Source organism: Schistosoma haematobium, chromosome ZW (assembly GCF_000699445.3).
Source record: "Schistosoma haematobium chromosome ZW, whole genome shotgun sequence".
NCBI classification, from domain to species: domain Eukaryota; kingdom Metazoa; phylum Platyhelminthes; class Trematoda; order Strigeidida; family Schistosomatidae; genus Schistosoma; species Schistosoma haematobium.
In genome coordinates, this window is record NC_067195.1 from 36114878 (window position 1) to 36141974 (window position 27097).

Here is a 27097-nt window from a genome sequence, read left to right on the forward strand (position 1 = left end):
CTTTTTTCCGGTTAGATTAAATTAACCCCTTGAAGAAAGTAAAATGAATCTAGCTGTAAGATGATTAAACTTTTAGTAATCGAAATTCTACGAACTTACATTATATAATTACAGTCGTGTTAACACCAAAGTCTGCCAGCTCATACTCAACATTAAGCGACAACATAAAGACGCTAATTAAAAAAATATGGGTAACATCATTCAACTTCGCTGGATGTAATGGATAAACACGTTATCTGTTTTTCTTTGTTCAGGCAAAGTTCTATACAGCCTAACTAGGAGATTCATTATATCCTTGAAATGCATTATGTTAATAAAACAAACATCAAACTAGTCTCATTTTTAATTCATTATTATTAAACTGCTTATCACATTAATAATATCCTTTTTAAAAAATAGTGGATTATAGTGGAATGAAATGTAAAAGTAGTCAACCCCATCTTAAGAGTAATATAGGAATGACTAGGTGAAATAGCAGTAATAGAATGGGACTTATAAAAAGTGAGAGAATAAAAATTTAAAAGTAAGTAGCTTTACATGCAATAGCTACTGAGAAAATCATCATTGTTGGAATAAACTGATAGAATAAACTGGTTCTGTGAAGTGAGTCACATAAAGTTGAAATATTCATATCTTTCATAAGCCAGTGTTTCTTCAGTATTATCATGTATATTTAAATGACCAAGTGATGATAAATCTCCATTCTTTTTTACTTGAATATACCAATCAACAAAATCTGCTCCCAACTTGTTCACAAGTATTTTGTCATCCATAAGACTATGTAGAGCCTGTTGAATTGTATTGGGAAGTACTTTACAGGCACCAATTTGACCATTTGCTAGTTTCAAACCTGAAGGTGGAGGGTGTATCTGACGTTCCAAGCCATCTAGTCCAGCTGCTATTGTGGCAGCAAGCACATGGTAAGAACAAGATGCGGACGATGGTATACGATTTTCTATGTATGTCTGTTTCTCATTAAAGTTTTTTACACGAACTGATACATACCTATCATGAAAATCCCAATTCACACAGGAGGGAGCAAGATGTTTATGCAGTCTTCTATAGCAGTTTACTGTTGGACAAGAAACAGCTAACATAGCTGGTAAATGTTCCAAGATCCCTCCAATCCAGTGACGAGCTAGAGTAGATAATCGATCAGGATCTGACGTGGCAAAAAATGTGAACTTTAGTTTAAATTACATTATTCATGTTCAGTTCATATTATACGCATAAAAATTTAAATAACATTAAAACATCTTATATATATATGGAGAGAGAGAAAGTTGATAAATTCGTTCCAGTGCATGCATTTTTCATGTGCTATCTGGTTTTCTTATCCTACTATTTTAGGGTGAAATATATTTCTCAGATGTATAGTGAAACGGCATAATAATCTGTTCTAAAGTAGATAATAAATATTTAAGCATCAAAGTTAACACAAAAGGATTTTGCAAACTACAAGATAAGTAGAAGAAAAACTCAGTTCGGATGAGAGATCTTTGCACATTGCATAATGATAAGTTTGAATAGTTAAAAGCACGACATATGTTGACAAACAGTTTTGTTTGTCAAATTAACTACACCTGTTTTGATCAAAATCCTCTATATATTCCAGAAATCTGTCGTCATCTGAAAGAAGGATATTTCGAGAAAGATATTCGTTATACCAGATAAATATTTAGTGGCGGAGATTTTGAGTAAAATGAAATATTTGCAAAATCAATCGATCGAGACTTACCTTTATCATCGTAAAATGCATTACGATTATTATCAGAGTACCACAGAGAATGGTTGTAATGACACCCACTAGAGCTGGAATCCAGTAATGGTGTAGTCATAAACGAAATTTCCATCCCATGTTTAGTTCCAATTTCTTTTACAGCCTGTTTCAATATAAAATAATTATCTGCAGCCGACAACCCCCATGTTGGTATTAACGGACATTCTAACTGTCCTTCGCCATCTTCATTACTGTAATCTTGTATATCGATCCCTGCTAGCTGCATATTGTAATCAATATCCGCAAAATAGTTTTCATAAACGGACAGTAAACTTGTTCTGTACATGTCTCTAAAATTTGTCCAAGGGATTGGCTTTTTAAGGTCGATAAATTGGATAACGTCGTTCGACTTTGGTTCTAAACACGATGACTCATAGCTTCCCTTTACAAAAGCCCTAAACTCCGGTTCAAAAGCTGAATATAACCGTAGATTATATTTATCCTCCAGCTCTTTGATAAGCCTTTGAGCAACAAATCTTGGATAGGCATACATTGGCTGGTTATTAGGCCAGTATATATCGCACAAAACGGAACAAAATGAATATTTACCATCTTCTTCTCCGTTCAAAAACATGTTATTGTCCTTTTGTGTGTAAGGATAATTCTTTTGTGAAATCCAATGACACGGATGCAGAGTCGAGAAATCTGGCTTCAAAACACTGTTAATATGTTTCCTTTCAACCACTTCTGGGATGCTGATCATCTAAATGTGAAGACAGCTCAAATTTATTGTGACTGATAATTTTTCGCAAATAGAAAACAAAATGAAGTACACTTTTATTGAAATAATGAATTATAAAATTTGCAGATGAAGTAAATTATAAAACTGAAACAAGAAAATACGAACTTCTAAAAATCTACTGTGTATTGAGAATTAATTCATAACTGTGGATCACATATCTCTAAAATGCTGCTTAAACCATCATTTCAATTTAATAGAAGTGTGGTGTGTGTTACTTACGCGGACAGTTATAAGTAGAATGTATCAAGGATTGAAAGTATGATTCCCACTGACAGAAGAGAAAAATAACAAAGAAATTTAACCGGAGTGGCAATAGGGATAAAAGAACGATGGAATTTGTGAAAAACAATCCAAGGAAAATGTGCAAATGATGTATTCAATGTGTTGTTTTCATATTTTGCAAATGCTGGGTTCATAGTGAAATTACTTCAGTTAGTAAACAGGATGTAACAAAGTTATAAATTGTCGACAAATAGATCAGTTGAGAGGAATTCTAGCATGATTAAGTAGGCTTTTAATCGGTGCAGATGGAATTTGATAACGATATTACATTTAATTAGCTTAATTGCTTGTGTAGTTTCCATTGAAACCGTAAGTGTTCGCAAAAGCTGACTGATAATTTGTTGAAAATTAAAAGTTTTGGTTGACTTTGTTTACTGTCCTGAAGCACCACTAGGCCTTACCATAATTATTACTTTGATTAATGAAGTATATCTTTTGTATGAATGATACACATAGTAAATCCCTATTCAGTAGTCTGTTGTGACCTATCAGTCACAACTCATCACACTTATCCAAATAAAAAACTGGAATAATGAGAATCGATGACTATGATGCTGTACAGAACTAAACAGATGGGATATAACTGCTATTATGAACGAGATAAAACTGCTTTGTTAAATCGCATAACAATTTGTTTAAAACGAAACAAAATATTTTCTCACTAAACTTTCTGATCATAACCGATTGAATGTATCCTTGGATTCTATTTGCCTGCCCCTTTATTTAAGCCGATAACAGTGTTATCCTTTAGGATAAGGAAAATTATGTTTATATTCTTAATTTCTACTGTATTTCAAGGAAGTTCTTATGAAAAACGGAAACAATATTGCCACCTGAGGCTCTATTTTCAGGAAAGTCATAATCACGGCCGTTCAGAAACTGGTTTTACAAGTGACAATATATTCTAAATATAGCCATATAATAACCAAATTGTTCAGTAAGTGGTTATTTTTCTTGAATACAAACTTTTGACTGTAAAGAATATGGATCTGAAGTATATTGAGTTTTCAAGTGAGTATTCTACCATAGACGTTTGAACCTAAGCGAAATATTTAAAAACATCAACAATTTTTTTAATTTTTCCCATCAAATAAGGATTAAGCAGCCAAGAGCTTAAATTGTATATACATAAGATGCATGTATTTTTAAGAAAAATCGTGATTTATCTTCACTTACTTCAAATCTTGGTCCGAATGCTATAGACCCTGAATACATTTCCACCTGGCCCATTGCCAACTTCTTAGCAAAGCGGGTAGGAAGCAACTTACTCAGATGGATTCCATTTATATCAGGAAGACTGAGTCTAATGAAGTCATACTTCTCGACATCTTTAATGAATCCTTTCACTTCATCTGATAAATCCACTTCATTTTCTGATTTCAAAACAATTTTGCCAAACTCTGATTTTATCTAATAATAAGGAAAGTAAAATGTACTGTTTTCACGCTAATCGATTCAACCGTATGGTAAAATGAATATTAAGTGATCTTAGATATCATCCTAGTAAAATAAAGTACATTAAATTTAAAAACTGAATTAGTTGGATCTTTAGTATGAGCTATCTCCCTTATGTTTTTGAGATTGTTTTTTTTAATTTTTTGCAAGGATAATAAAAGTCATTGATTATATTAATTTTGGTAAATTTCATAACATCCCTTCTATGTAAGCCAATAAATAAAACATTTATAAATTATTATTCAGACACTGAACGAAAATGAATCACTGGTTATTCATAAAGTACTCTTATACTTGGAGTGTATGATCAAATAAAGATTCCTAATCTACTAATAAGCGATTAACAAAGAATGTTTGATATCTAAGTTATTCTTAGGCTACTTAATTAGAAATTTGTAAAATGATATAATATACTGTGACCAAGTAATAAGTTGTGAAGTGATACATAAAACAATGATTTCTTGAAGATGACTAGTTCATATAAGATCTGTTAGAAAAAACAATATTCCAAACCGTGATTTAAATGTATCAAAGTGTAACCAAATAGCTGAGAAATATATTTATTGGATTTTACTCCATCTCCATCAACTAATGTCACCTGTTTTTTACGTCACAGTCATAATCACAACTATTTAATGCATCATGATAAAAAGAGGTCACTTTTAGTATTGCCTGTACCACCTTGTTCTAATCAGCTTACATCACTACAAAACTTAAGGAATCATGAACCAGTTCACATAAATAAAAAATATTTTAAATAATAACCCTTTTATCTAAGTTGTCCAAATATATAACATGAACTTTTAAAATAATAGGTGGAATCACAATGGGGGTTTGCGGAGATTGTAGTAATTTTGATAGTTGGATTCATGAGTCGATGTAAGCTAGAGTTCTGGTGAGAAGCCGTAACCAGTGGAGTTCAATCCGTATCGGGTAGAGACAGGTATCTAACTTGGATAATGGATGAATGACTGCGCAAGGTCGTGGGTTGATTGTAGTTAGACATTAACACCGGTTGATACCGGCCCAATGGTCTAGAGCTTAGGCGTTCGTGCGCGAGACCGAATGTTCTGGGTTCGAGTCCCATATACGAGGTCGTGGATGCGCACAGCTGAGGAGTTTCATACTAGGACGAAACGGCCATCCAGTTCTTCCAGATTATAAGTGGTGGTCTAGCTTACATCGACTCATAAATTCAACTTTTAGAATTGGAACCCCTGAAATTGTATTATCTTTCATCATATTCATAGGAAAAACTTACAGTTCACATCAGTGAGCGATAATGATGTAAACAAGGTCAAAGCAATAAATGCATGAATGCTTGAGAAATTATTGCTAAAACTTGTAAATTATTCAATTTACGTTCGAAACCGTATGTGCGTAAACTCATCTAAAAGTATGGGAAAGCTGTATTTTAAACAAGTTATTCCTTTATCACATAGGTCAGACAACAACAAGATTACAATATAAGAATAATAAGATCTATGTAATAAGAAGAGGCCTGACGGACAATTTGTCGATTAATATTTTCCAACTAATGGGTGAAATGTAAGAATAACTGCAGAATCAGTAGACTATTTTTTTAACAATAGCAGCTACTCATAGTCTGTTTTTAAAGTTATCTAAACACAACATGTTCATTTATCACAAGTTGATGCTCGATACCGTCGTATATAATTTGATATTTTTGTGCCAAATTATCATGGATTCACATTTTTCTTGTTACCAATATCTTCTTGGAAAACAAATGGAACTTACTTCACTTAACGTGTTTATTAAATTTTAGCGGTTTTAATAACAAGACTAGCGTACAAAGAAATATAGCTTATGCTCATTGAAAATCAAGCACATTCATTGAATGAATGGTTTCACTTAAACAAAATATGATAAAACATTTCAATATCATTAGAAAACCTGAATTTGGAAAAATACTTTATTTTAATTGTTCAGGATAAGCTCTGTACATATAAAATTCAAGCCTCATCTCACCTTAAAACAGTCATCATGTAGTAGTTGACTGCATACACAACTGTTAATCTGCTTTTGACAACCATTTTAATCCAGTTTTCTTCATAAATATTTATGTATCACCCGATTTTTCACCCTGTTTTCAGTAGTCTTCTAAAATAAATTTCCTGTCTTGTGCACAGTTCTTTCGAGTTATACTTGAAAGTTTAACATTAATTTTCTTAAGGAAGAAATTCTCTCTTTAAATAAAATTTGCTTACTATCGAAAGGTGAGAAATAACTGAAAATAGGACAAAAGCAACTTATTTCCTAAACGTATTTTAATAACACTCTAGTGATGAGATCCTCAGCGGTCACTTATGAAAATAATGACAAATCCTGTTTCATAAGAAGTCACAAGAAGTGGCATGAATATTTGTAGGAAAAGTGCCACTTATAAGAGCTTCTGTTGCGTGTTACTGTGAGAAAAATACATAAAAAAAGGAGTTGATCCTAACAAAAGTTTATAGAAAACTTATATTCAAACAAGTCATGATAAAAAACAGAACCTTTTGCGATCGTATGATTATATAATTGTATTTATTCATTGTGTGCATTTAAACATCCTTCCAACAAAATTGGACGAGAGACTTGCAGTAAATGTGGCAGATACACCTAAATTATTGTATTTATCATTAATAATTTAGTTAACTAGGGTATATGAAACAGTAAGAATTCACGGCTAATTCACTCAAAATCCAATGAAAGTATATAATTTTTATAGATTAATCTGAAGTTTTTCTTAAAGGGAAATGTTATTTAGGATAACGATACTTATTTAAGTCATATTAAGATTGAAAAAGCATCTGAAGTTCAATTTAATCCAATTATTAATGAGATTATATCAAGGTTTGAAATGATAATTTCAAATAAATTGAGCATTATATAGATTGTTATTAATAAAAATAAAATATATTTATAATAATCCAATGAGTAGAAAATTTGAAAATTTAATTTTTCTACTCATACATTATTTTTATTAACATCTGAGGTAAACTTCATTGGGCAATAAAGTGAACAAACTTCAGTTTCTTGAAAGACTTGAGGAAAAACCTGAACTCTTTCACACTATAGATTACTCAACATACACAACATATTCAAGGACAGATCGGAACTTATGGTCGTGTGAGTGTAGTACTCAGAAAGTATGACGACATAGGAAAGTTTAATGGATTAGGTCTTGACAAAAAAAATTAATTAAACATGATTGTTTACTATTTACTATTATGACCTACGATTACACTTTGGTACAAGCATCTATTATGTACATAACCATACGCTAATCATACAAAAATAAACAGAATAATGACCACGGTCACATAAAACACGATAAGAGCATCGATATTTCAATTAAAAACACATACAAAAACTACAAATTATGTTTCAAGTTACGTACATTATACTGAACTTCAAGCTCTTCAAATTACTCAACTTAGTGATGTGAAATATAACAACCTGGACGTATACATATTTATGTCAGATTCCATACAGTTCATGAAAAAAATGCAGAAAAACCGGAAAACATATTACTAGTAACAATTATGACCTCCTTTACAGTATACTATGTGTTACATGTTGCAAGTAAATCAGAGACTTTATTTTATATACAAAGTATTTCTTAAGCTTTTTTCTAAATGACTTTCCTAGAGGCATGTGTATGTTACTGGATCAAATATAATTATATTGAAAGCAGGGAATGATTCGAGTTACATCATCAACGGTTTATGATTTCAATGAAGTTCAACAATCTCCACAACTTTTTAATGGTAAATATAATTACATTTTTAACCATTAAAAAAGTGGCAATATAAAACTAGATAAAAAATCAGCATAAATAATAAATAATTATGGTAGTGAAGTCAATTAATCCACATTATATTTTGAACATCAATATTGACGGAAATTGAAACACGCTTTTACATGGAACTAACATTCAAACGTTTATCTTTTATTTCTATTTCTCCAGTTATCTTGGAAACATACTAACTAAATACCAAAAGATAAAATAAGTACTAGAGTAACTGTCAAATAAAAGGTCAATTTAGATTAGTTTCAGCAAATTAAAAATCAAAAAACTTTCCACATGACAAATATTTATTTTCTATTTTTTATGTAAACACATAAACTTCGGTACAAGGAGGCATCAAATGTATATGCGAGACACTTGGTCATTCGATTTGTGTGAGGGCTGGAATACTAACCGGGTGTCCAAACCGAAGCGGGTTGGTTTCTTAAGTGGCCACTCCCTGTGCCTTTGAGCTAAAGGTCAAATCCCCAAAGTAGTGGAGCAACATTGGGAGAGGACGATAGGTTCATACGCCATGTGCACTACTGGTTTGGAATCAGGATTTTCCATTCCCCTAGGTGGATCCTCGGTATCCACCAACCCGTTTAAACCTCCAGAAATTCACTTTTCACACCCACATCACGCTCTCCTTGAGAAGATAGAATAGGAGTTCTCTGACAGTGGTTGTATGCACGTGGCCATTAGAAAGCATTTCGAAAGAGAAAGCGGACTCTCACCAACCTCCGCCGTACCAGGGTATTAAGAGATGCAGGATAAATAGATTGAAATTAAATAAAAAATACTATTCAAGAAAATAAAACCTATCATTGAAATCTAGGTAAATCAATTAATTAAAAAAACTAACGAAGATGTGATAACATAAGATAATGTACGAGCATGGATAGCGTCGACAGAAATAATTAGCATTTAACAATAATCAAAAGTTAAATGGCTAGAAGCAAATGTCTAAAAAGATCGAATTGAAAAAAGCAGAGAAGGAAATAGAAATAAATAGTGAATTTGAAGAATGAGACATTTAAAGTATGATTCCCATATTTTATGAAGACATTGCGTAATTTTGTGTTAAACAAAATATTGGATGAACATACCTGAGATCTCGTTCACTACACCAGACCAAATAAAATAATAAACAGAAGGTCGATATGCTTAAAAGCACCACAAGTTCAAAATGAACAAATTTCGCACAAAATGACGAACGGTAGATATCTCCAATATGAGAACTGATTCAGCCCCATTAAATTGCAATACAACTATTAAACAACAACATTTCAACGAAAATAATCACACAAGATGAGAATAGAGGAGGATAGAGGTTTGGAAGAGAGTCTTTATGTCTCAAGTAGAGACAACTAAATGAACAACACTGAAGTATATAAAGTGTGTCGCATACAATCAGTCAGTCAGTAACAACGTAGAACTTCGTACGTACGTACATCAGTTCGAGTTGCCACACCACATTAGCACAGAGATGCAGTTGTCGATTCAAATCCCATAGTGGTAGAGGTAATAAGAGTATAAGCAGTAATCGGGAAGATTAGGGTTTGGAGATGTTATTTAAAGAGTATAATCCAGTGAAATAAATTTGGAAAGAGGAAAAAAGGGACATAAAGAATTCAGAAGATTAGAATTTGGGAGAACAATAATAACCAATGAAAATAGGTGTCAATTACGTGGCTCTGCCACGTTGTAAGGCCAACAACACTAATTCTTGTAGCGAAACCAACACTCCGCAATAATGCTGATTTGGGTCAACCCTAACTGGTACATCAAAATGAACATTTTAATATCCCAGTTCAGTTCAGAATAGTGAAAAGATATTTTGAAAGAGTTTATACTAATCAAACATTCCATTTATTTCACGTTATGTACAGAATATACATTCCTATTTCTGCAAATTCTGAATTCGTCAAAACTCGAGTAGTCGTTAATAATAATAAGTTAAATATTGAGGCAACAAACTATGTAAATAGCATAACACTAGTTCACTTGGCATATTTTGTTGAGTCACAAACAAGAAAATTGTGAGTGATTTGTTTTCGTCAATATCATACTTTACACTTGTTTATTTCAGAACAGAGTATCGATCAGAGAGTAAAGAGAAATTGTTATAAACAAACTTCTGTGGAATTTCATCAATGATAAACAGTAATGTCCGCATTTACCACCTTGTGTTTAATGGTGAAAATTCAGCTTCGACCTTCCTTTGAAAATCTATATCCTACTCAGTCCAATGGTTTCATATTAGCAACGAAACTGTTTACTTTGGCCAGTATAATTACAGATTAGTACTGATCAAGCGTGTTGAAATTTACTGCTCAGATGCACGGAAACAGTATTTCTACACGTATTATCAAGATCAAACTATTGAATTTCAAAACCATTTCATTCACACTCACCCGTCCCATCATGTGTTCACGTAAATTGTAGTTCAATTATTTGTAATATGTTGAGGTGTAATCTTTTCGAATGGCGTATTAGTTAGTTAATAGTTTGAGGTAATAAATTATCTTTGATTTTAGCTGGATGGTTTATTTGAGTTTTTACACATCATGCCTTTTTATATATGAGGAAAATATTAATATATTCCGATAGCCAATCAGATGTTCAGAATTGAAATTCTATTCAGTATTGGTTGCAGTTTAATTTTCACTATATGTATATTGTATGCTACTTATGTTGATATATGTAAGTAGTATGCAACACCAATCAGAAGTATAATACTTATCAAAAAGAGATTGAGAAGATTGAACTGAAGAGAACAGAAAGGAAAATATAAAGGGATTAGAATAAAAGCAGAATTGGAAGAATTATGAAGGGTGTAAAGAATAACTGAAAGATGTGTCAAAGATATATTTGATGTATATTTTCACATTTCAACAAATGACTGTGTGATGGTTCATTAGACAATAAATTTGTTTTCCCTACCTGAATACTTCCTTCACTCCATATGTATTTGAAGTATTACAGTTAAAACTCCTTAATTTAACAAAAAGTATGAAAATTAATTAAGAAAATATGCACTCTGGATTATTTAACATTTATTTATTTGAACACATAGATACTGTACGAGGGAGCACCTGGTTCATATGAGCCACACAAATCTCATTTGAGTTATCTAAGGGCTGTGATACTACCCGGGTGCCCAAACTGAAGCAGGTGGTTTTCTTAGAGGACCACACCCCAACCCTTCGACCTAAAGGTCTGATCCACAGGGCAGCGGGATATCGTAAAGAAATGCAGTCCCATGGTAGCCGGTGACCAACAATTGCTTCATACACCATTTGTTCCCGCAGGATACTGGAGCCCATGTGCACCATTGGTTTGGAACCAGGGTTTTTCAACTCCCTAGGTGGACTCTCAGTGTCCACCAACCCGGTTGAAGCACCGGACATTCGCTTTTCGTCCTCTCAATTCCGTAAACAACACTCCCGCCACGAGAAGGCAGTGAGTAGGACTTCTTTGGCAGAGGCTATATACGTGTGGCCATGTGAGAGCATTTCCAGAGGGAGAGCTGACTCTTTTGCTGCGAAGAACTCCAGCTTTGAGGCGTCGCTTGTATTGTAGTTTAGTGCCTTTTTGAGAGCTGACTCTCCCCACTCTCAGCCATACCAGGGCATTTGGAGCCATTAACAAATACATTTTGTTAAGAAGAGATATTTGTCGATATTTCATAGAAAAGTAATTGGATTATAAAAACAATTTTTGTTCAACTTAGGAACAATTTAATTATTTTAATACTGAGTCAGATTAAAACAATAGTAAAATAATCAAGGATATTTTTACTTTTATCAACCATGTCGTAGCTTTTCTGGATTTCAGAAACACTATTCTGGAAAATACTGGTGAGCTACGACGAGCGGTAATAATTTGAGTGTACTTTGATTCTAAAGCATTAAAAGCATAAAGTCAAAAATTTTGCATCCGTAGGTTGATCTGTTGGTTCTAGATAATGTGAAGTTATACAGTTGTGACTTATTTCTGTTAGAATTAATCTCAGTTAAGGGATTGATGAAACACTTGGACGTTTTGTTTGGTCATCTGAGAATTATATCCATCTATTTGGAATGGTCTAAGTTTCTTCGGTATTTTTATTCAATAAATACAGAAGGCAGAGTTAGAAAGCCATTTGCCAAACCAACGAATGATTTGGAAATCACAACTAGTTCAGTTTTTAAATCTCGTTAAACCGAATGATAATGATCCTAGATTATGTAATTATTTAAACTATTTTAGCATACCAACTTTCAACTCTTTTTGGGTATGGAGTTCTATTGCATGTGAGTTCTAAAACAAACGTATCCATAGTGTAAAATAGATAAATATATCACAACTGTCAGTGCTTTAGTTTGAATTCACATGAACACGTTTCTCCGACAACTGATCTCCAAAAACGAATTAAATATTGAAATTTATTGCTTAGATACATGAAGATAGAACAGTTGTTTATGAAGAGAACAAATATCTAACTGTTTTCTCAAGATACCTTAAATTTACATTCTACACAACAAACTGAATTTTGTAACTATAATTTACAATAAATCTACTTAGTCCTAGAAACACACTTTTCTCAGAGTCAGAAAATGTTCGTATAGTAATTCTAAGGAAATCTAATTTTGATGAGTAAAAAGACCATTTGATATTCCAAAATTATTCTAGTCATTCTAAATATCAAAAGAATAGAATTTAATATGGCTTATAAGTATTTTAGTTTTCTAAAAGACTCCCAGAGATGCTGTAATCAAAAAAGATCTTAGGTGATAAACACTTAACATTCTTTGACCTGTTCTAACGCAGTTTCTTAAAAAGAAAAAAGAATCTAGTCGAATAAATGTGGATAATGAAGAATTAATATGAGTTTTTTTAATCAACTATTCCCTATGTGCAAACACAGACAAAAATGCACTATTTGAACAGTTAGTTAAAAGCCTTTAAAATAAACATAAAAATTAGAACGTTATACTTCGATTCGCTGAGTCTGGTTATTAAGAGTCGGGTTGCTCTATCAATCTCATTTTTAGTTTATTCTAGAAGTGGACAAATTCCAGCCGGTAAAGCTCATCTAAAGTTACAGATAAAAATGATCAGAAGATAATAAAATGAAATCAGTCTGAATAATAAAAGGACTTTAAAGTGAAATATCAAAACGTGAGTTTAAAAATTAAAATTTAGCCGAAGTAATCAAGAAAACATAATTGTGCTGATTTCTCAACATTATGTACACCAGTTGTTTCTCCAGCATCTGTTCAAGAAAATAGTTTTCAACCATTGTCACAACAATAATTGAAGATTCAAAGCGTTTGGACAACAATTTAAAACGTTAATCACCATATTTCAAAAATGAAAGGCTAATTATAAAATATAAATGGAACCGTAAGACAAGATACACGAAAATGAAACATAACAGAGGTTTGGAAGAGAGTCTTTATGTCTCAAGTAGAGACAACTAAATGAACAACACTGAAGTATATAAAGTGTGTCGCATACAATCAGTCAGTCAGTAACAACGTAGAACTTCGTACGTACGTACATCAGTTCGAGTTGCCACACCACATTAGCACAGAGATGCAGTTGTCGATTCAAATCCCATAGTGGTAGAGGTAATAAGAGTATAAGCAGTAATCGGGAAGATTAGGGTTTGGAGATGTTATTTAAAGAGTATAATCCAGTGAAATAAATTTGGAAAGAGGAAAAAAGGGACATAAAGAATTCAGAAGATTAGAATTTGGGAGAACAATAATAACCAATGAAAATAGGTGTCAATTACGTGGCTCTGCCACGTTGTAAGGCCAACAACACTAATTCTTGTAGCGAAACCAACACTCCGCAATAATGCTGATTTGGGTCAACCCTAACTGGTACATCAAAATGAACATTTTAATATCCCAGTTCAGTTCAGAATAGTGAAAAGATATTTTGAAAGAGTTTATACTAATCAAACATTCCATTTATTTCACGTTATGTACAGAATATACATTCCTATTTCTGCAAATTCTGAATTCGTCAAAACTCGAGTAGTCGTTAATAATAATAAGTTAAATATTGAGGCAACAAACTATGTAAATAGCATAACACTAGTTCACTTGGCATATTTTGTTGAGTCACAAACAAGAAAATTGTGAGTGATTTGTTTTCGTCAATATCATACTTTACACTTGTTTATTTCAGAACAGAGTATCGATCAGAGAGTAAAGAGAAATTGTTATAAACAAACTTCTGTGGAATTTCATCAATGATAAACAGTAATGTCCGCATTTACCACCTTGTGTTTAATGGTGAAAAATTCAGCTTCGACCTTCCTTTGAAAATCTATATCCTACTCAGTCCAATGGTTTCATATTAGCAACGAAACTGTTTACTTTGGCCAGTATAATTACAGATTAGTACTGATCAAGCGTGTTGAAATTTACTGCTCAGATGCACGGAAACAGTATTTCTACACGTATTATCAAGATCAAACTATTGAATTTCAAAACCATTTCATTCACACTCACCCGTCCCATCATGTGCTCACGTAAATGAATGTTAAACCAACGACTGGTTGTTTTGTAAGATGTTTTATCTATGGTTCATTTTGAGAATAAATCTGTCAACGTCTGCAAGCAACCAAGAAATTTCACATCACTTTCGAATTGCCACTGCAGATGATGATATTCTATTAGCGCTCGACCATTTCAATATCACAAACACTACTGGTGCAACACTGTTTATTATATAATCCGGTATTGTTAATAGCGAAATAATAATAATTCATAAGTGATGAGTAACTGATAGCTAAGTAATTAAAGTCGCGTGTAAAGCTGCTAGACAGAACATCCAGAGGACAACGCAACAATAAGGTTACTAATAAAGGTAGTTCTAGTGAAAATAGACTCATAAAATAAATGATTATACTTTTTACTGATTTCCGATTCTGTTAAGTAGAAACACTTCGAATAACTTTAATAATCATTTGTGTTTCATATGTGCAAATCCATTGATCGTGTTAATATATTACCCTGAAAACAGGGAAATCTACTCTGAATCTGAGGAAAGTAATAATTGCCCATGTGGAATTTCTCGAATATATATGAATGCTTTTTAGGACTGAGGTCTGGTAAAACTGTCATTCTGAATTTACTGAACTGTTCTGTTTGTGAAAAAGTTGCGATAACCTGAAGTAACGGGATCTCATTACCGAAATCAAGGAATGTAGTAAAAAACGCTCACAAATACTTTCAAAAATATTTATGATTGTTTTAAGGTGATATAAATGTTGTTGACTGAAATTAGTCAATAAATGGCAACCGAAACTCAAGTGAGAACTGATAAAGAAAATAGAATTCACTAATTTAAAAAATTAAAAGATATACATTTTCCCAACTAGTATCGTTGCAATGTATACATTTTTTATTATTTTATACCTTGTCTATAGTTATTTGCTTATTAACATTTACAATCCACAATCATTTCATTTCAACACTTATAGATATTCTCGATCATTACGTATCTGCAGATAGCTTATTCTATTTTAAAGAACATATGGATATTCATTCGAGAGATTATTTTTGTTGACCATAATTATTCACTAAAATCTCCATTTTAACGAGTATTCTGAACTTACTTTCACTTAGAATAGATTTGTGATAACAAAAACAAATTATCTAATAGTGCGTTTGGAGTTGTTTTCGAAATGCTGTCGATTTCCTGTTTATGATATTGTTTACTTATTTTTCATATATTAAGACCTTTATTAAAGTCCTAGTTATCCTCACAGTGACCTATAAATTCTCTAAAGATTTTTGAATCGATTATTTAGGGACAAGTTAACGTAATATATTTTCATTGAAATACTATTTTGAATTAAATTAGAAAAGAACATAATTTACTAAAAGGCTAAGATGTTTGTTTCTGTATAGTTTTTTATATTCTATTTTCAAATGCATTGGTTTCCCGTAATTATTTAAGAAGTAAGCTTAACTAGGTGTATTTCTGTGATATTTGTATGTAGTGATAATTACTTAGCACATTATTGCGCACCTAATTCGAACTACGAAGTGAAAAATAAAATAATTATATAGCTCAGTAATGAAGTAAATTTTCCAGTTAGTCCAATTGCTTAATGATTTTACAAGTTGTATACACATATTAGATCATACATTAGCGACTAGATCAATTTATTTAAATTTATTGATCGATCATAACATTTAAAATGGTATGTGGTTTTGTGGGTGAAGTGAAGTATGTAGATGGACCAATCAGATTTCGGTACGGAATTTATCTGTACATTATAGTTGGTGTCAATTCTTGATGAAAATCCCAATAATTCATACTTACATTTTTGTCATTCATGTTAAATCTGTTTACCAATTTCCTCTGAAAAACTTTCTTACCACAAATCATTTTATCATCATACATTGTTTACTCGTTGACCAAAAAGTAGTTCAAGGTCATCCATATGCCTTACTCTAACCTAATTTCTTTTTATTGTTATTCTGAATGTTGTTTAATTTGTAGTTGATATATAAAACGGTCCACTTATACATTCTTGTTTTCTTTCTTAGGTCCACTACTTAGGTTCTTTTTGTTGCAATGAATAGCAGGTAGCAGCATTTGGCAGTCATACTAACCACTTGTATGTTTAGAAGAATCATTGTTTACCTCAAGTCACAATCTTAATAAATTAATGCTGCTTCAAGAGATAACAAATGTATTAAATTATGTTTAATGCTTTCTCTCTGACTTGGTTAATAGTGCATTTATGGTCAATACAATTTGTGGTGAACAGCTCTGAGAATTACTAGTTAGAATATCAAATTCTAAAACCTCTGCTTCGCACAATGCTTCACTCTAAACGTGATTCTTCAGAATAATATTAGTTCGTTAATTTAACACATTCTCATACAGCAAGTCAACGGTGTTTAGAGAACTCAATAAGTTCATTGAGTTTCCCAGCTTTCTACTCAACTGTATGCTGTCAAATAAGTCTAGTTAACTTGAAATTATAATAAACAGTCAGATAATCGGTTAGTAATAAGGATAATCTGTCATTAAATCAGTGAAATCTTTGAAAGATTCAACTGTAATGAGGTTTAAATTTTTGCCATATTGAGTTGTGTTATAGCCCATAGCCGCCAATCAGAAGCAGTGAATTGTCGATCTGACCAACGACACGTGCGAGCAGCCTAGAGTCCTGATTGGTCCTGCTTTCCGCCTAGCCCAGCCAGTTAAGTCCAGAACACCAGTCTCAGCCTCTGTAATATAAATCTTTATATTTCAAACATACTGAGTTTACATACCAATCAAACAGACCACAACGTAGCATAAAATAGAAAATAACATTTGTACAAAAGTTGGCCAAATGTGGCTGTGAATGTGGGAGGCAGTGACTAATATACAGGGCATAATTCAAGAGTAGTAAAACGTATAATAATGGTTCATAGGTCAAAATAAAGTTTAGAATATGAATAGTTTAGTTATTCATCAATTATACGATAAAAATATACGTTTAGCATTGGTCCATAAAAGGATCCCAAATTTACCATTCATTATGTTTATCGGGACCTAACAAGTTGAGACAAAATTAAAAATAACACTCATACTTACTGATTCTCCTGTTTTTCATTTTTTAAAAAGATACAGATAAGTGAGTTTCTTGATAGTGCAGGCTGGATCAGGAACGTGGTGTTGAATAAGTTATGATGGACGGTAAAAGTATTGAGAAACTCATAAAACAGACAACGACTATCTAGAACTTTGTTAATCTACAGTTCACAGTATTTCTTTTGAATCATGACCTCCTACGTCTATAGACAGGTCGCTACACATAGTTCAAGTTTGTTTAGTACTTTCTGTTTGACGATTGTAACTGCTAATTTGACTTGGTTGTCAAACTTTCTTATTTTAATAACTTAATCCGTTTTGACTGAAATATTCGTTCCTTTAGGTCCTACAATACTCGGTAGGTCAGTTGGAGGACGGTAGGTCTAGAAGCGGTAATTTTAAGTCCAACTGACAATTTATAATGCTGAATGTAGATGGACGTGACGTGAGGTATTTTCCCCAGATGACCGGAATCTACAGAGATTGCTTTTTCTCACAACCGTAGAAATGAGTCAGAAAAGATCAGCCGTAAAAATGTCACACCTCAATTATTTCTGTCTTGGTCAGTAAGGCTTTCTGAAGAACGGAGCCAACATATCAAAAATTTCTCACAACATACTCTGTGTGATTGGCGTAGAGTAATTGTTCACTGGAATCTATGGTCGGGCTACAAAGTCAAGAGGAAATACCCTTCCATAGCGTGGGTAACTAAGAGGTAAAAACTACCTTCACACATTTAGTAGCATCCCGAATTACTTTGTTTAAATATAAATCCCATTTTCACATCTTAATATATCTTCTGTCCCGACTATCAAACGTTCTTCTATAGCTTAATGTTTGTCCACAAGCGGTACAAATGCTGAAGATTCAAGTTCACTAAAAGTAATTAATGTACTTTCGGGAGCATACTCTGAATTACTTGTTGGAGTTATCAGTGTTTGAACTTACTGTTAAATCGGCCAACAGAGTTTCTTAGATAGGGCTTTATAACCTCGTGATGTCGAAGTATACTATATCTCGAAAATACGAATAAAGAATAAAAAATTGTAGCCATTTAATTGACTTTATCTAGTCCGTATGGAGAACCGGTACAGTTAACACTGTGTATTGGGCGTATTCAGCGTTATTTCTAGTAACCTAGGTGTTATCGGCAAGGAGTATGGTTCAACAGCAGAACAAGATCTCATAGACTGCATTCCGTTATACAGTCACTGATACTCTGTCACATCAGACGAGAGAGTAAGAACAAGTGAAGATAATGAAAAATAATATCGCATAAACACTGACTGCATTTTAGGTAAATATAGAAAATGGTTAGTAGTGGAATCCAGGACGCGCGTTTCGTCTCATTTGGGACTCGTCAGCCGGATGTACCTGCATCTCAGAGTTGATTTTCACTCTGGGACAATATCGAGGCAGTTCTCACAGGATGCACATATGACAATATGAGACTGATCAAATGCAGTCCTAAATAACAATGCGAAGATACAAGTAAATAATATCAAGTGAATTGACTACATTGTTAAGAACATAACTTTCTGTAACAAACAGTGATGCACAAGTAGTCTTTATGTTATTGATATGATCGAACGCTAACAGAATATCAAAATTTAAAATGGTGATTAAAAACGATACATTACTGTGGACTCAAGAAAGAAAACAAGAATGTATAAGTGGACCGTTTTATATATCAACTACAAATTAAACAACATTCAGAATAACAATAAAAAGAAATTAGGTTAGAGTAAGGCATATGGATGACCTTGAACTACTTTTTGGTCAACGAGTAAACAATGTATGATGATAAAATGATTTGTGGTAAGAAAGTTTTTCAGAGGAAATTGGTAAACAGATTTAACATGAATGACAAAAATGTAAGTATGAATTATTGGGATTTTCATCAAGAATTGACACCAACTATAATGTACAGATAAATTCCGTACCGAAATCTGATTGGTCCATCTACATACTTCACTTCACCCACAAAACCACATACCATTTTAAATGTTATGATCGATCAATAAATTTAAATAAATTGATCTAGTCGCTAATGTATGATCTAATATGTGTATACAACTTGTAAAATCATTAAGCAATTGGACTAACTGGAAAATTTACTTCATTACTGAGCTATATAATTATTTTATTTTTCACTTCGTAGTTCGAATTAGGTGCGCAATAATGTGCTAAGTAATTATCACTACATACAAATATCACAGAAATACACCTAGTTAAGCTTACTTCTTAAATAATTACGGGAAACCAATGCATTTGAAAATAGAATATAAAAAACTATACAGAAACAAACATCTTAGCCTTTTAGTAAATTATGTTCTTTTCTAATTTAATTCAAAATAGTATTTCAATGAAAATATATTACGTTAACTTGTCCCTAAATAATCGATTCAAAAATCTTTAGAGAATTTATAGGTCACTGTGAGGATAACTAGGACTTTAATAAAGGTCTTAATATATGAAAAATAAGTAAACAATATCATAAACAGGAAATCGACAGCATTTCGAAAACAACTCCAAACGCACTATTAGATAATTTGTTTTTGTTATCACAAATCTATTCTAAGTGAAAGTAAGTTCAGAATACTCGTTAAAATGGAGATTTTAGTGAATAATTATGGTCAACAAAAATAATCTCTCGAATGAATATCCATATGTTCTTTAAAATAGAATAAGCTATCTGCAGATACGTAATGATCGAGAATATCTATAAGTGTTGAAATGAAATGATTGTGGATTGTAAATGTTAATAAGCAAATAACTATAGACAAGGTATAAAATAATAAAAAATGTATACATTGCAACGATACTAGTTGGGAAAATGTATATCTTTTAATTTTTTAAATTAGTGAATTCTATTTTCTTTATCAGTTCTCACTTGAGTTTCGGTTGCCATTTATTGACTAATTTCAGTCAACAACATTTATATCACCTTAAAACAATCATAAATATTTTTGAAAGTATTTGTGAGCGTTTTTTACTACATTCCTTGATTTCGGTAATGAGATCCCGTTACTTCAGGTTATCGCAACTTTTTCACAAACAGAACAGTTCAGTAAATTCAGAATGACAGTTTTACCAGACCTCAGTCCTAAAAAGCATTCATATATATTCGAGAAATTCCACATGGGCAATTATTACTTTCCTCAGATTCAGAGTAGATTTCCCTGTTTTCAGGGTAATATATTAACACGATCAATGGATTTGCACATATGAAACACAAATGATTATTAAAGTTATTCGAAGTGTTTCTACTTAACAGAATCGGAAATCAGTAAAAAGTATAATCATTTATTTTATGAGTCTATTTTCACTAGAACTACCTTTATTAGTAACCTTATTGTTGCGTTGTCCTCTGGATGTTCTGTCTAGCAGCTTTACACGCGACTTTAATTACTTAGCTATCAGTTACTCATCACTTATGAATTATTATTATTTCGCTATTAACAATACCGGATTATATAATAAACAGTGTTGCACCAGTAGTGTTTGTGATATTGAAATGGTCGAGCGCTAATAGAATATCATCATCTGCAGTGGCAATTCGAAAGTGATGTGAAATTTCTTGGTTGCTTGCAGACGTTGACAGATTTATTCTCAAAATGAACCATAGATAAAACATCTTACAAAACAACCAGTCGTTGGTTTAACATTCATTTACGTGAGCACATGATGGGACGGGTGAGTGTGAATGAAATGGTTTTGAAATTCAATAGTTTGATCTTGATAATACGTGTAGAAATACTGTTTCCGTGCATCTGAGCAGTAAATTTCAACACGCTTGATCAGTACTAATCTGTAATTATACTGGCCAAAGTAAACAGTTTCGTTGCTAATATGAAACCATTGGACTGAGTAGGATATAGATTTTCAAAGGAAGGTCGAAGCTGAATTTTTCACCATTAAACACAAGGTGGTAAATGCGGACATTACTGTTTATCATTGATGAAATTCCACAGAAGTTTGTTTATAACAATTTCTCTTTACTCTCTGATCGATACTCTGTTCTGAAATAAACAAGTGTAAAGTATGATATTGACGAAAACAAATCACTCACAATTTTCTTGTTTGTGACTCAACAAAATATGCCAAGTGAACTAGTGTTATGCTATTTACATAGTTTGTTGCCTCAATATTTAACTTATTATTATTAACGACTACTCGAGTTTTGACGAATTCAGAATTTGCAGAAATAGGAATGTATATTCTGTACATAACGTGAAATAAATGGAATGTTTGATTAGTATAAACTCTTTCAAAATATCTTTTCACTATTCTGAACTGAACTGGGATATTAAAATGTTCATTTTGATGTACCAGTTAGGGTTGACCCAAATCAGCATTATTGCGGAGTGTTGGTTTCGCTACAAGAATTAGTGTTGTTGGCCTTACAACGTGGCAGAGCCACGTAATTGACACCTATTTTCATTGGTTATTATTGTTCTCCCAAATTCTAATCTTCTGAATTCTTTATGTCCCTTTTTTCCTCTTTCCAAATTTATTTCACTGGATTATACTCTTTAAATAACATCTCCAAACCCTAATCTTCCCGATTACTGCTTATACTCTTATTACCTCTACCACTATGGGATTTGAATCGACAACTGCATCTCTGTGCTAATGTGGTGTGGCAACTCGAACTGATGTACGTACGTACGAAGTTCTACGTTGTTACTGACTGACTGATTGTATGCGACACACTTTATATACTTCAGTGTTGTTCATTTAGTTGTCTCTACTTGAGACATAAAGACTCTCTTCCAAACCTCTGTTATGTTTCATTTTCGTGTATCTTGTCTTACGGTTCCATTTATATTTTATAATTAGCCTTTCATTTTTGAAATATGGTGATTAACGTTTTAAATTGTTGTCCAAACGCTTTGAATCTTCAATTATTGTTGTGACAATGGTTGAAAACTATTTTCTTGAACAGATGCTGGAGAAACAACTGGTGTACATAATGTTGAGAAATCAGCACAATTATGTTTTCTTGATTACTTCGGCTAAATTTTAATTTTTAAACTCACGTTTTGATATTTCACTTTAAAGTCCTTTTATTATTCAGACTGATTTCATTTTATTATCTTCTGATCATTTTTATCTGTAACTTTAGATGAGCTTTACCGGCTGGAATTTGTCCACTTCTAGAATAAACTAAAAATGAGATTGATAGAGCAACCCGACTCTTAATAACCAGACTCAGCGAATCGAAGTATAACGTTCTAATTTTTATGTTTATTTTAAAGGCTTTTAACTAACTGTTCAAATAGTGCATTTTTGTCTGTGTTTGCACATAGGGAATAGTTGATTAAAAAACTCATATTAATTCTTCATTATCCACATTTATTCGACTAGATTCTTTTTCTTTTTAAGAAACTGCGTTAGAACAGGTCAAAGAATGTTAAGTGTTTATCACCTAAGATCTTTTTGATTACAGCATCTCTGGGAGTCTTTTAGAAAACTAAAATACTTATAAGCCATATTAAATTCTATTCTTTTGATATTTAGAATGACTAGAATAATTTTGGAATATCAAATGGTCTTTTTACTCATCAAAATTAGATTTCCTTAGAATTACTATACGAACATTTTCTGACTCTGAGAAAAGTGTGTTTCTAGGACTAAGTAGATTTATTGTAAATTATAGTTACAAAATTCAGTTTGTTGTGTAGAATGTAAATTTAAGGTATCTTGAGAAAACAGTTAGATATTTGTTCTCTTCATAAACAACTGTTCTATCTTCATGTATCTAAGCAATAAATTTCAATATTTAATTCGTTTTTGGAGATCAGTTGTCGGAGAAACGTGTTCATGTGAATTCAAACTAAAGCACTGACAGTTGTGATATATTTATCTATTTTACACTATGGATACGTTTGTTTTAGAACTCACATGCAATAGAACTCCATACCCAAAAAGAGTTGAAAGTTGGTATGCTAAAATAGTTTAAATAATTACATAATCTAGGATCATTATCATTCGGTTTAACGAGATTTAAAAACTGAACTAGTTGTGATTTCCAAATCATTCGTTGGTTTGGCAAATGGCTTTCTAACTCTGCCTTCTGTATTTATTGAATAAAAATACCGAAGAAACTTAGACCATTCCAAATAGATGGATATAATTCTCAGATGACCAAACAAAACGTCCAAGTGTTTCATCAATCCCTTAACTGAGATTAATTCTAACAGAAATAAGTCACAACTGTATAACTTCACATTATCTAGAACCAACAGATCAACCTACGGATGCAAAATTTTTGACTTTATGCTTTTAATGCTTTAGAATCAAAGTACACTCAAATTATTACCGCTCGTCGTAGCTCACCAGTATTTTCCAGAATAGTGTTTCTGAAATCCAGAAAAGCTACGACATGGTTGATAAAAGTAAAAATATCCTTGATTATTTTACTATTGTTTTAATCTGACTCAGTATTAAAATAATTAAATTGTTCCTAAGTTGAACAAAAATTGTTTTTATAATCCAATTACTTTTCTATGAAATATCGACAAATATCTCTTCTTAACAAAATGTATTTGTTAATGGCTCCAAATGCCCTGGTATGGCTGAGAGTGGGGAGAGTCAGCTCTCAAAAAGGCACTAAACTACAATACAAGCGACGCCTCAAAGCTGGAGTTCTTCGCAGCAAAAGAGTCAGCTCTCCCTCTGGAAATGCTCTCACATGGCCACACGTATATAGCCTCTGCCAAAGAAGTCCTACTCACTGCCTTCTCGTGGCGGGAGTGTTGTTTACGGAATTGAGAGGACGAAAAGCGAATGTCCGGTGCTTCAACCGGGTTGGTGGACACTGAGAGTCCACCTAGGGAGTTGAAAAACCCTGGTTCCAAACCAATGGTGCACATGGGCTCCAGTATCCTGCGGGAACAAATGGTGTATGAAGCAATTGTTGGTCACCGGCTACCATGGGACTGCATTTCTTTACGATATCCCGCTGCCCTGTGGATCAGACCTTTAGGTCGAAGGGTTGGGGTGTGGTCCTCTAAGAAAACCACCTGCTTCAGTTTGGGCACCCGGGTAGTATCACAGCCCTTAGATAACTCAAATGAGATTTGTGTGGCTCATATGAACCAGGTGCTCCCTCGTACAGTATCTATGTGTTCAAATAAATAAATGTTAAATAATCCAGAGTGCATATTTTCTTAATTAATTTTCATACTTTTTTGTTAAATTAAGGAGTTTTAACTGTAATACTTCAAATACATATGGAGTGAAGGAAGTATTCAGGTAGGGAAAACAAATTTATTGTCTAATGAACCATCACACAGTCATTTGTTGAAATGTGAAAAATATACATCAAATATATCTTTGACACATCTTTCAGTTATTCTTTACACCCTTCATAATTCTTCCAATTCTGCTTTTATTCTAATCCCTTTATATTTTCCTTTCTGTTCTCTTCAGTTCAATCTTCTCAATCTCTTTTTGATAAGTATTATACTTCTGATTGGTGTTGCATACTACTTACATATATCAACATAAGTAGCATACAATATACATATAGTGAAAATTAAACTGCAACCAATACTGAATAGAATTTCAATTCTGAACATCTGATTGGCTATCGGAATATATTAATATTTTCCTCATATATAAAAAGGCATGATGTGTAAAAACTCAAATAAACCATCCAGCTAAAATCAAAGATAATTTATTACCTCAAACTATTAACTAACTAATACGCCATTCGAAAAGATTACACCTCAACATATTACAAATAATTGAACTACAATTTACGTGAACACATGATGGGACGGGTGAGTGTGAATGAAATGGTTTTGAAATTCAATAGTTTGATCTTGATAATACGTGTAGAAATACTGTTTCCGTGCATCTGAGCAGTAAATTTCAACACGCTTGATCAGTACTAATCTGTAATTATACTGGCCAAAGTAAACAGTTTCGTTGCTAATATGAAACCATTGGACTGAGTAGGATATAGATTTTCAAAGGAAGGTCGAAGCTGAATTTTTCACCATTAAACACAAGGTGGTAAATGCGGACATTACTGTTTATCATTGATGAAATTCCACAGAAGTTTGTTTATAACAATTTCTCTTTACTCTCTGATCGATACTCTGTTCTGAAATAAACAAGTGTAAAGTATGATATTGACGAAAACAAATCACTCACAATTTTCTTGTTTGTGACTCAACAAAATATGCCAAGTGAACTAGTGTTATGCTATTTACATAGTTTGTTGCCTCAATATTTAACTTATTATTATTAACGACTACTCGAGTTTTGACGAATTCAGAATTTGCAGAAATAGGAATGTATATTCTGTACATAACGTGAAATAAATGGAATGTTTGATTAGTATAAACTCTTTCAAAATATCTTTTCACTATTCTGAACTGAACTGGGATATTAAAATGTTCATTTTGATGTGCCAGTTAGAGTTGACTGAAGGACTCAATGTCTCATAACTTGTTCACGCCGTATTTTCTTCATGAATTTTCATAAAATTTACGATTTCTCAGTGAAAGTGATGCGAGATCATACTATAAGCTAGTCTTATGCAGATTTACATCTTTGTGGTACGGCTAGAATGCCTACGGCCTATCTTTTTGCTTTACTTTTATGCTTCTGTGAAAGTCTAATCTTCTCTTAAATGCTTAAATCTGTCACTTGATGGTCTGGACCCCACTTCTTCGGGTAACAGGTTCCATGAATTCTTGACTGTGTGAAAACCAGTATGCCACGAATATTTTGTTCGTTCTATTCTTTTCTACTCGTCTACTATGTCCTCTGAGATGTCCCGACCCAGTGGGAAGAAAAACAAAAGATATATTGCGTCCAAAATAATTTCTCATCATTCTGTACATCAAAATCAGGTCACCTCTTAGTCTGCGATAGGACAGTAAAGAGGTCTAACTTTTCAAGTCACTCTTTTATGGCAAACCACAGAGTTCTGGAATTGCACGGGTATCTGCCCTCTATACTTTTCCCAGGATATCTGAGTCACCTTTTAAACAGGGGTTTGCAGACTGAACGCAGTTCTCAAGCCTAGCTCTTGTAGTGACTCACATTTATCACGAGAACACGACTAGTTTAATAAAAACAATTATTACTATAACCAACTGTACCAGTGTTTGTTTTAACGTGCTTTTGTTTGACTGTGCTAATGACAGCTATTTTGTGCTTCCATTCTTGTAATTACACTTTGATTGTAACTTCGCGCGAATTCGGTTACCTTCTGTAACCAAGGTTGTATCCTGGCACGATCTCGGTATTCTTTCGATGCCACGAGATCGCCAGCTAATAAACCTCGACTTGGTCCATTAACTGTCTTCTGATATTTGGCTTCTCGGGGATTTTATGGATCTATTTGGTTACGTCCAACCCTCGCCTTCTGATTTATCTGGCACGTGTTTCTTGGTAGCGGTGTTCACAGTTAATCTCAACACGA

General features: G+C 32.7%; 1 protein-coding gene across 2 annotated transcripts; it reads right to left on the minus strand.

The window, feature by feature from the left end:
* Positions 1 to 264: 264 nt before the first annotated feature.
* On the minus strand, positions 265 to 26166 carry MS3_00003423 (uncharacterized protein). 2 transcript variants are annotated; one of them, XM_051211216.1, is made up of 6 exons: positions 25336 to 26166; positions 10470 to 10600; positions 3981 to 4214; positions 1739 to 2483; positions 1006 to 1162; positions 265 to 965 (listed from the first exon to the last, which is right to left on the minus strand). In XM_051211216.1, the coding sequence occupies exons 2-6, from the start codon at positions 10479 to 10481 to the stop codon at positions 956 to 958; spliced, it is 1158 nt and encodes a 385-aa protein (XP_051071254.1). In that variant the 5' UTR covers positions 10482 to 10600; positions 25336 to 26166; the 3' UTR covers positions 265 to 955. The 2 variants fall into 2 exon arrangements, with proteins under 2 accessions (XP_051071254.1, XP_012802185.3); XM_012946731.3 differs by having other exon boundaries at positions 265 to 1162; positions 10470 to 10570; positions 25306 to 26166.
* Positions 26167 to 27097: the final 931 nt, after the last annotated feature.